The sequence below is a fragment of the Sarcophilus harrisii genome, chromosome 2 (genome assembly GCF_902635505.1).
Source record: "Sarcophilus harrisii chromosome 2, mSarHar1.11, whole genome shotgun sequence".
Lineage (NCBI taxonomy): Eukaryota > Metazoa > Chordata > Mammalia > Dasyuromorphia > Dasyuridae > Sarcophilus > Sarcophilus harrisii.
In genome coordinates, this window is record NC_045427.1 from 263,265,381 (window position 1) to 263,277,906 (window position 12,526).

The following is a 12,526-nucleotide window of genomic DNA, read 5'->3' on the forward strand; positions in this document are numbered from 1 at the left end:
CCTCAACTCCAGGAATCACCAAATAAGCAGTCTAATTCCCTAATTATAATCTCTTTTACTTGAAATATTTGTAAAGCACCTGGGATGGTACTTATATATGTTAGGGGCTTAATAAATACCACCTCAGGCAGGAGAGCACTTCAAATCCATTTTCTAAGGAGGTTCTGATTCCCTGGTTCTGCAGAACTTATTCTTCTCTGCTATCAACCTAATTACCCTTCTGCTTATTCATTACCCATTAACTTTAGCACATAACTAAAGCCACTATCTTCCATACTTCTAGGATCTCTGATTTCCTTTATTTGCCCACACTCCATACAGATACTCTTCACTGGAGTCCTTTGGCTAAATAAGATCATCACCCTGCTGTCACGACCATCTGAGTGTAGCTAGGCTGATCCTCAGACAAGAGACATCCAATATGTTGATTTATTTATTTTGCTTGATCCACAATCAAAGCTTCTCCAAGTGTGGAAGGACCTATAAGAGTATGTGCTTCACTCCTATTGCATTCTAGAACCCAAGGTGGCACTGGAGTAGAATTTTGAGAGCATGATTTTTGTTGCTGTTATCGTTCAAACTTGAGACTTCATAAGTTTCAGAACTTCCAGACAAGGATACTCCTTCTGCCCATGCAGATTATAGCTAATGGTTAGCATTAATATAGTCTTTAAGATTTGCAAAGTGCTTCACATCAAAATTTCTTAAACTATTGGTCACAATCTCATATGGGATTGCATAACTTAATGTGGGGGCCACAAGAAAAATGGCAACAGTAAAATATATCAAATTCTGCCAAGATTTAATTCTTTATGTAAAAATAAACAACCACATCCATCTCACTAGTATGCAAATTTGATTTTATCTTTAATAATGGTAATATTAGATACTTCATAAGTGTCAAGACTTCTTGGTAAGGCTACTCCCTCTACCCTTGTGGATAATAGTTCATGGTTAGTATATTATAGTAGTAGTAAGTATCTGGGGCAGAATTGAAACCTAAGGTTTTCTGACTTTAAGTTCAACATTTTGTCCCCCAATGCTACCTAGGTAGACTGCGGTACAAATTATAATCTCAGAGATCCCTCACCCCATAAGAGGTTAAGCAGTAGGCCCAGTATCTGATAACCAGTATGAATCCAAGATGGGACCTGAACCCTTCCTGATTCAAAGTTTTAATGCCATATTAATATATAGAAGCAGTCACTTAACATTTTTATAGATGGTAATATTGTCCACAGAGAAAGTCTAGGTTGGAACATACCATTCAATCTGGAAATAGTCAGATTCTCATTAGCTCAATATTCAACAGATAGTATTTTTTATGTTGTCAGATACCATTAAAGATTCATTAAAGATCATATTTGACCATATCCTCTCAGATAAAGCCTCTAAATTTACAAGAGGCACTGACATGCTGAAGATAGGTCAAATAGTTGCTCAATTAACTTACATTTATTAGGGACTTACTATGTACCAGGCACTATTCAAAGAGAAAAATAAGACAGTTCAGGTTTCTCAAGAAGTTTACATTCTATTTGAGAGAAAACAATACATATACATATAAGTAGATACAAAAAAAATACAAGTTGATTTTTGGCAGAGGATAAGGGAGGCAATAATCCTAGGGGGAAGTTTCTGCTGGGCTTTGAAAGAAGCTAGTATCACTTGTGGTCCTTGCCCTATAAGGAATTTGGGTTTACACAGACCAGATCTGATCCTGGCCTGATCTCCACAGCAACCCCCAAGGGATTATTATTCCTCTTTGGCACCTCCTAATTCCATGGAAAAACTCCTGAAGAAAACTTAGGTATAGTTCATATTTAAGTTTCTCCAAATGTGAATTTCAAGGTCTCAATGAAGGCATCTCAATGTGCCATATGGGGCAGCCTTTATTTCATCTTAATACAGAAAATACTTACTATTCAAAGAAGTCTCATGAACAGAAACAAAAAATATAAAATACTCAAACTGCCCATTATAATTCTCAAACTCTCCCTCTCCTCAATAAAGACAATGGAGACTTGAAATAATGAGAGAGAGAGAGAGAGAGAGAGAGAGAGAGAGAGAGAGAAAGAAAGAGAATGAATGAGTATAGGTTGTGGAACTCGTGATTAGTAAAAAAAAAAAATAGGATTTAACTAAAAAGAAATCATACTATTGACTAAAATTTTTAAAAGTTGAAAATATATTCCTCATTCACTTCAGATTTTCACCACTCCTGCAACTCACAGGGGAAAGAGTCAAAGGTAATAGAGAAGAAGGTAGCTGAAAGAAAAACACTTCCTCTCTCCCAGCTGACTCTTTTTTTTTTTTTTTTTTTTGGTCTCCCCAGGAATAAATACTGCTGAAGTGACATTGCATTACAGAGGAATAGAGATTTGCTTATGCTGCAATTAAAGCCAAAGAGGGATGACTTCTCTGAATCTTTTTGCTTATAGAATTAAAGCTTCTAGCTATTCCCAATTTATTCTGCTGATTCTTAGTTAGTTTACAGGTGCTAGGATTATTAAGAGAACTTGGTGGTGATGGTGGAAAGTCAGGCTTAATATATAAAAATAAAGAAAAAGACAGGCAGACATATGGAGAGAGGGAGACACACAGAGAGAGAGAAAGATGCAGAGGCAGAGACTCAAGAGAAAGAGAGAGAGAGGAAGAGAGAGGGAAGAGAGACATAGACAGAAAGAGTATTCTTGGTATCTTAAAATGAAATAGACACAAAATATATTTTCTTTGTGTGAAATTGTAGTTGAAAATGCCTATATTTTGATAAAATATATTTTAGAATGATAAATTCTAAACACATTCTTTTCCTAGATGGATATCTTTAAAAAGTCCTTTTTTTGCACTAAGCAGTATTGTAATGTAATAGATCTATTGTTATAATCTTTGCTGCCATCTACTTCTAAAACACCAAAGTTTTATGTTACCCTACTGTTCTGCACAATGCTATAATAAGCACAGGATGTGAGTCAGGTTATTACAAACGTGTCTTTGAAAGAATCCAATTTCAAAGCATACTAAAAAATTGGGCCCCTTTTTTCTTTAAAGAATATTATAAGGAATATATATATGTTTAAAAAAAAAACCTACCAACCATTGCTCGTAGGTATACCTGCCATATGTACACTCACACAATCACTGACTACTTAAAACAGAAAGAGAAGCAATAGAACAGAAAAAAATCAATGTAGGCCAAGGAAACTATGGATACCAAGAATCTGGATTTGGCTAAAACGAAGTTGGTAGATTAAAATTGAAACAAAATTGAAGATATATTCTTCCAATATGTTCTGACCATTTTAATAGGATCTCTCTAGTCTACTCAAATCTACCCTCCTTGCACTGTTTCATAACACAATAGTCCCCTGACTTTCTGGACTTCAAAATCATGCTTTCTCTATTGTTGGTTCATCCTGGAACTTTCCTTGGCACCTGGAACTTTCTTGCCCAGGAACAGCCTACAACCCCAGCAACTGCTCATCCTGGAATATCCCTTTATCTGGCTCCTCCTCCCCACTGGATCCTCATCCCTCCTCTGCTCAGTCCTTCCCTTTTCAACTCCCTTTAATGTGTTGTCTTTCTCTATTATAATGTTAGCTACTTGAAGACAGAGATTATCTTTCTTTTTGCTTGTATTGCTAGCATTGAACATAGTGCCAGGGACATAGGAGTCCCTTAATATATATTTTTTCATTCCTTTTTTCCTGCTCTAAAATTCTAATATTCTATGACAGTAAGACCAGAGCTAAAGACTCACTGACAGCTTGATATATTTGTGTGTTTAAAAAGAACTCAGTAAAGATTAGACAAGGATTGACGAAACTATATTGGAACAGTACAATTATTCCTAGAGCCTGGCATGGGAAGATCTCTTCCAGTTCACTGATTTCATAATTCAAGCAAAGGCATTGTTTTCTCCAATGTGGAAACCACAGAGGGGCTTACAGGCAGAAGTGTTGTACAAAGAACTGATCTCAAAGAACTGCCATGTGTTCTGTGGGAGTGAGACTAACAGAAAAGCCAAGGCAGCATTTCTGAAATGCCAGCAGAAAAGGATGCTTAGCTTTGGTGTATTTACTTTGTACTTTTTTTTCTTCCTCTCTGTGCACCTCCTTTATCCTGTCAATCCTATATTTCTAATACAGATGTTTTGATTGTCTTAAGACAGTTAATTAACTGCCTCTGGGAAGTGAAAAGGAAAATGTCCAGGTCCTAAGAGCGCTCTGGATTCTAGTTAATTGACTATTGTTTTCTTTTTCAATCAAACACACATACACACACACACACACACACACACGTAATTGAGCAAAACTAATTCCTCTGCTGGCCATGTCCCAAAACTCAGCTATGGGTTATAATTTTATTTAGGCCAATGGTTCTCATAGTATGTTCCAGGGGCCCTTCGGCATCCCCAAGATCATTTCAGGGAGTTCACAAGGTTAAAACTATTATCATAATAATAATGCTAAAATGTCTCTATTCCAAAGATATCCAAAAAAGAGGATAAGGACTTGTACAAAAATATTTATAGTAGTTCTTTTTGAGGTGGCTAAGAATTGGAATTCAAAGGGATAATCATCAATTGGGGAATGGCTAAACAAACTGTGTTATATGATTGTAATGGAATATTATTGTGTTGCAAGAAAGGTCAAGCAAAATAATTTCAGAAAACCTGAACTTATATAGTGAAATCAATAGAAATCCAGAAGAATATTGTACATCGTAACAGCAATATTATTTAATGAAGAACTATGAATGACTTAGCTACTCTCAACAATACAATGATCTGAGACAATCTCAAAGGATTTTTGATGAAAAATGCTATCTATTCCAGAGAAGTGGTGGATATTGTTTAAATAGAGATTGAAGAATGCTATTTTTTCACTTTCTTTGTTTTTTTTTTTCTTTTATTCAAATCTTCTTGAACAAAATGACTCATATGGAAATGTTTTGCATGGTTGCACATGTATAACATATATCTGATCAATTGCCACCTTGGGATGTGTAGAGGATGCAAGAGAGGAAGGGATAGAATTTGTAACTCAAAATTTTAAATAACAATGTTTAAACATTGAAAAAATAATAATGCTAAGATTTTTTATTTCTAATATAGTAAGTATCAACAGATAGATATATAGATTATATAGATAAAACAAAAGATCTTTGGGATGGGGAAGTTTAATAATTTGAGAACATAAATAGATCCCAAGACCCAAAATTTTAAGAATTGTATGATTGAGACAATGGTATCATTTCTAGTCTGCTTATTTCAAAGTAAAAAGCAAATACATCTTTAGAGATTCCATTTCCTTAAAAATAAAGGGACTGACCCTTCATATCTGTCTTTAAAAAAAAATAACTTCTTAGAAATTGCTTTAAATAACTGAAAAGTTTTTTATGACACCTTTAGTGCTAGCCAAGTGGAATTTCTGTACTGAGACTTCTTGAGTCCTGAGAATTATATTTACTTTTCTGGGACTAAATGGTACTTCATCATTTAAGGAATTCCAGGGACTTCCAAGGATTATAGGTGGACTTGTGCAATCCAACTCAGAGATACTATTGAGCCTCATTATTAAAATTCTCCAGGAATAAAAACAGAATTCCCAAGGTTACAATTTTGGACTCTGAAGCAAAAAATTCAGAGAGGTTCCTTTGCCTTCCTGTGATATAGTAGTTATACGAGTAATATTTCTGCCTATGAAGAAAGGAAACCTTGCTCTTACATCAGCCTGCTTTCTACTATGTAGACCAAAGTCTAGTGAGCAATTAATACAAAAAACAAGCAAGTGGTCATGTATTTTAGATGCATCAGATTTATTTGAGGTCAGAGCTGTTTGAAGTGCATCATTTTGTGGAACTCCAGAAGTCATTTAGTAACTCTGAATCTTTATGATTAGTCTGTGACTTCCCTATTAGTTTCAGTCTTAAGGCTTCCTACCAAGCTTTGCAAGCATTAGTTTGATAGCGGCTATATCTATGGATTGAGGAAAGAATTCAGTAAGCACTCATACTCTTCTGACTTTATCTTATAAAGAGAAAAAGACACACACAAAAATATTTGACAATATAGTAAAAAATAATTGAATGATTGTAATAATAAATCAATTTACCTCTGCTGATACGTTGTTTCTCTCCAGAAAGAATTCCAGGGCTATCAATGATGCTTATGCTCTTTAGAACTTGGTTAGGTAGCTGGGAACACATGAACCTAAAGAGAAAATGTATCAATAATGGAATTAAAATAATATCTGAATGATGCCAACTAGCCATTTGTGTGAGTCACTTAATTATTCTGGGCCATGGTTTCCACATCTGTAAAACAAAGAAGTGAGATCAAATCTCCAAAGATGATTTAAAAAATGGAAACTATAAATGTTGGAGTATGTATGGAAGATAGGCACATTAATACACTGTTGTGAATCTATAAATGGATCCAACTGTCCAGGAAAATAATTTGATTTATTAGAAAAAAGGCACTAAACTGTTGACTGGGCAGTTCTAATAATGGACAATTGTCCATTACTAGAACTAGTCAATGACAGAAAAAAAAAAGTTCTATATATAACAAAATATTTATAGCAGTACTTTGTGTAGCAAAAACGTGGAAACAAAATGGGTCTCCTATTGATTGGGTAAAGGCTGGATAAATGTAAGCGAATACTGTTGTGCTATAAAAATATTGAATATATAGAATTCAGAGAAATATAAGATGACTATAAAATGATGAAGAGTGAAGAAAACAGAATCAAGAGAACACTATATACAATATGAACAATGAACAAAACTAAAAATCAATCAGCAGGAAGGAAACAAGTATTTATTAATCACTTATTATGTTCTAGGCACTATGCTAAGCACTTTATGAATATTATCTCATATAATTCTCATAACAATCCTGGAAGGTAGGTGTTATTATTTTCCCATTTTACAACTGAGGAAACTGAGGCAGAGATTAAGTGACTTGTTCAGGGTCACTCAAAAAGTATCTGAAGCTAGATTTGAACTCAAGACTTCCTGATTGCAGAACCTAGGCTTTAACCACTGTACCTCTATGTCAGTTTTCTTTAACTAGCATATACTCCATGGCTGAACAATCACCATCACTTTTTACTACATAATTCAAAGACATCATAGTTCTACTTTGATCATAGTGAGCTCTGGCCAAATATTAATGTATTAATGGGGAGGTACCTTGTACTCACAAGGCCAACAAATAAGAACATTGCAAATGGAAAAAAAAAATGATGGGAATTGACTCCACACTGGCAAAAGTTCACAGAAGTAATCAGAGAATTCAGTGATAACAATTCCAAGCTTCACAATTATGAAATCCCTTTTAGAACCTTAAATATTCTCATGAATGACAAGGTCAGGTTCAGGCTTTTGTAGTTACTAGATCTGAGGCTGCCTAAATCATGTCTATATACAAATGCAGGAAGTCTCTACATTCCTGGTTCACTAAGCCCCATGATTCTAGTGAGATAAGGAAGGGGTAAATTTCATTTCTGAGACTAAGATATTCACACCAAAAAGGGTCAAGTGACATTTATAAGTCTTTTCATAAACTGAAAATACTTATCAATGCAAGAATATAATCATAATTTTAAATTACAATTATGGTATGCTAATACAATATGATTAGTAATGTATGAAAGAAAGAATGGCCTTTTGGCTAGGGTCCCTGGATGACTGGGTTCAAGTCTCAACTCTGACATACTGGCTGAAAGTCTTGGTAAATCACTTGAATTTTTAGTGCCCTTGGCAACTCTCTCAAACTATGAGATGCAGAACAGATCTAGATGTATACATGTGGAAGGGGAGTTCTCGACACCACTAAAATTACAGACCCACACCAAAAAACAAAACAAAACAAAAACTTGTCAGAACAGAAAGAGAAGCGTTAGAAAAGTTACTTGTTTCTCAGGAAAATCTTGCTTAGAACTCTCTCTTGTTATCATAAACTTTTGACTTCACTCTCTGTTTATTCTACCCAGGACATGATGTACATACAAATACTGAAGAATTATTAATAACCTTTCTTTTCTTTGTATTTCAAATAGCTCCTGTATATGCCAGTGGGCAGAAATTACAAAAACTTGCTTAAGACTCAGTTTTTTTCCACTCTGTGGAATTAGTGGCCATTACTCAGAAGGTAAATATGCCCAGAATGTGAGATGAAGAATGACTGCATCAAACTCTACCAGAATATGTATGGCTAAGCAAAGCCATTGCATAATGTAATTTATGCAGGAATGAATAGGCGGCTTAGGACATGAGATATAAATGTTAGCAAAAAATAGCTTTCTCACATGGATCTCAAAGAGTTTCAGATTTATTCCTTCATTTCTCTTAAAGTCATCTCTATAAGGATATAAAAGAAATCAAGGGGTCCCAGTAAGAGCAGAAAGTGCCCTTTAGGAAAAAAAAAAAGTTAGTCCAATGGCCTCATTTCAAAGATGAGGAAATTGGGGCCAGGAAAGGTGATATGATATGGACACAAAGACAACTCAAGTAGTAAATCACAATACAGAGATTCAAACCCTGAGCTTAACTAAAATCAGTGTGCTTTCCATCACACCATGCTGCCTCTCATAAAGGATTACATCTATTTCTCCAGTTGGAAAAAATTCAAGAAGGGAGAAGCTAAATGATAAGTAGTTTGGAGAATATAACACAGATCTCCTAAAAACAAATTTAAAATTCAATTCCCACTAGAATGGAGATCAAGGTTTTTGAAAGTTAGTAAAGTGAAAACAAGAAGTCAAGTCCAATTAAGAAAACTTGCTCATTTCGACTTTTTTTTAAAAGTCTGTTTAATAAACATAAGTACTAAACAGAGAAGAGACTTTGCTAGAACAAAATAAACATGGATTACTAAAAATATCCTTTGCTAACCCACTTGTTAAATGTACACCACCTTGATTCATTCCTTAGCTGACATAAACATTAGATGTGGGGGTAGGATAAAATACTGGAATGTACCTGAGGGAATGAGACGTTACCAGCCAACAAATCAACAGTAATCTCTAATAGAATCTTATTTTTCACTGAAATATTTCCCCCTTTGTTGGAAAAATAGCACAAATGGAAACTATTCTACAAGAGCTAGTATCACAGAAATATTGATGAGCTTTCTCCAGAGGCATGAAGCCCATACACATTACAATTTTTCGAATTTTCCAGAACCTCTTCAAGCTTCTGGGTGAGGTTAAAAAATATAAACTGGAGACTATACATTCAATGCCTGATGAACAAAATTACATTATAGTGCTGGAACTACTCTCGGCGTGACGCAACAGTGACAATTTACACAAAGGGTTCTATCAGGAAAAAGAAAAGGGGAGGAGTATGCAAGGGCTGGTTGTAGGTTCAATACCACTTAATCAAATTAATTTTAGTTAGTATCTAAGACAATTTTATTTTAAATTTTTAGCAAAGACTTCCCCCCCCCCCACATCACAATCATTTTTCCACATACCCTCTCTTCCACTTTGAATGTTTCTTTGTGCTAAAGGTACTTCCCACTCCTGTATTCTGTGGACATTTTAGGGTTGTTGAAAGAAGATGAAAACAAACAGTTATGGAACACTGATAAAATCAGCTTGAAAAGAAATCCAAACTCTCAGATAAAAATCCTTGAAAAGAGAAACAGACTGTTCTGAGAACTTAACCCTTTCCTAGGAATTCCAGATCTCAAACAATCTTACAAAATACTTATTAAAATGATTTGATACTGGTTTTTTAAAAGAAAGATAAATCAATGGAAAAAATTAGAAGATTATGTAAAAGCCAGCAAACCTAGTTGTGTATTGTTTGATAAACTCCAGCTACTGGAATAAGAACTTGCTACTTAACAAAAAGTTGTCAGGAAGACTGGAGAGCAAGCTGACAGAAATTAGATTTAGAAGATAAGATACCAATACATGACTTAGAAATGAAAGATTACATAATAAACACATTTGAGTAACAAGGAAGAAATGTTTACAGATGGCGAAAGAGTTCACTACTGGGCTTATACCCCAAAGAGATACTAAAGAAGAGAAAGGGACCTGTATGTGCCAAAATATTTGTGGCAGCCCTGTTTGTAGTGGCTAGAAACTGGAAAATGAATGGATGTCCATCAACTGGAGAATGGTTGGGTAAATTGTGGTATATGAATGTTATGGAATATTATTGTTCTGTAAGAAATGACCAGCAGGATGAATACAGAGAGGGAGAGACTTACATGAACTGATGCTGAGTGAAATGAGCAGAACCAGGAGATCATTATATACTTCAACAATGATACCGTATGAAAATGTATTTTGATGGAAGTGGATTTCTTTGACAAAGAGAAGACCTAACTCAGTTTCAATTGATCAATGATGGACAGAAGCAGCTACACCCAAAGAAAAAAACACTGGGAAATGAATGTAAACTGTTTGCACTTTTGTTTTTCTTCCCGGGTGATTTCTACCTTCTGAATCCAATTCTCCCTGTGCAACAAGAGAACTGTTTGGTTCTGCACATATATATTGTATCTAGGATATACTGCGACATATTTAACATATATAGGACTGCTTGCCATCTAGGGGAGGGAGGGGAGGGAGAGGGGGAAAAATCGAAACAGAAGTGAGTGCAAGGGATACTGTTGTAAAAAATTACCCTGGCATGGGTTCTGTCAATAAAAAGTTACTACAAAAATAAATAAATAAATAGATACATGCTTAATATTGAAAAAAAAAAGAGGAAGAAAGAGTTCACAATAAAAGAATAGAGACTCACAAAAAAAAAAAAAAAAAAATGGCTGGGCTTATATCCCAAAGAGATCTTAAAGGAAGGAAAGGGACCCACATGTGCAAAAATGTTTGTGGCAGCCCTTTTTGTAGCGGCTAGAAACTGGAAACTAAGTGGATGCTCATCAACTGGAGAATGATTAAATAAGTTATGGTATATGAATGTTATGGAATATTATTGTTCTATAAGAAATGATCAGCAGGATGATTTCAGAGAGGCCTGGAGAGACTTACATGAACTGATGCTAACTGAAATGAGCAGAACCAGGAGATCATTGTATATGGCAACAGCAAGATTATCAATTCTGATGGACATGGTTCTTCTCAACAATGAGATGATTCAGGCCAGTTCCATTTATCTTGTGATAAAGAGCCATCTTTACCCAGAGAAAGGATTGTGGAAACTGAGTGTGGATCACAATATAGCATTCTCACTTCTTTTGTTGTCATTTGCTGCTTGAATTTTAATTTTTCTAATTTTTTTTCCTTTTTGATCTGATTTTTCTTGTGCAGCAACATAATTGTATAAATATGTATGCCTATATCGGATTTACATATATTTTTACCATGTTTAACATATAGGATTACTTGCCATCTAGGGAAAGGGATGAAGGGAAGAGGAGGAAAAATTAGAACACAAGGTTTTACAAGAGTTGATGTTGAAAAATTAATCTTGCATATGTTTTGAAAATAAAAAGCTTCAATGAAAAATAATAATTTAAAAAGATGGACAATTTTAATTATATAACATTTAAGTTTTCTTTCTCCACAAATAAAAACAAAACAGTAAAAATTAGAAAGGAAAATTAGATGGGAAGAATCTTTTCAACAAATTTTTTATACAAAAGTCTCATTTCTGAAATACAGAAGGAATTGATTCAAATATATAAGACTAACAATCACTCCCAAATTGATAAATGGTCCATGGACATGATTAGTTGTTTTATACGAGTTCAATGTAAAAAAAATCTAAGTTATCAAAAGGATAATGAAAAAAGTGCTCTAAATCACTAATAATTAGAACAAGGCAAATTAAAACTATTTTGGGGGTGATTCAGGACAGTTCCAATGGTCTTGTGATAGAGAGAGCCATCTGCACCCAAAGAGGACTATGGGGACTGAATGTGGACCACAACATAGTGTTTTCACTTCTTTTGTTGTTTGCTTGCATTTTGTTTTCTTTTTCACTTTTTTTCCTTTTTGGTCTGATTTTTCTTTTGCAGCATAATAATTGTGGAAATATGTATAGAAGAATTACAGATTTTTAACAAATATTGGATTACTTGCTGTTATGGGCCAGAACTCTGAACTTGAAACAAAGGATTCTTACAAGGTATAAGTCAGTGGAATTGATAGAAACAATAGTTATCTAATTTAGCATGGTTCAGTATGATTGACTTAATCCTACAAGGAGATGTCATGGGCCAGAACTTGAAACAAGGTATTAAGTGGAATTGAGTAGACAATGGTTAAATCTAGTTTAGCATTGATTTAATCCTACAACAAATAATGTTTTCCTAGTGATATAATGATTGATTTGTACTCAGTGTGGGGCATAAAAGGAGAAGCTCTCAGGACCAGAAAGGACAAGCAGCACTAGGAGCTCTCAGAGTCAGAGACAGATTCATTCCATTTTCCACCTTTGTTGTGACTGGAGGTTAAAGTACAAACCTTTGGAGTCAGGGAGATTCAGAAGCCAGAGAAGGCAGGCAGGAGCTTAACCTTTCAGAACCAAAGCCAGACTG

General features: G+C 34.7%; 1 protein-coding gene across 1 annotated transcript in view; it reads right to left on the reverse strand.

The window, feature by feature from the left end:
* The window catches only part of EHD4 (EH domain containing 4), a 97,395-nt gene that overhangs the window by 53,677 nt on the left and 31,192 nt on the right, over positions 1-12,526 (reverse strand). The window contains exon 3 of the mRNA XM_031952146.1: positions 6,117-6,214. Coding sequence (XP_031808006.1) covers positions 6,117-6,214 — 98 coding nt within the window. The remainder of the gene's footprint in view (positions 1-6,116; positions 6,215-12,526) is intronic.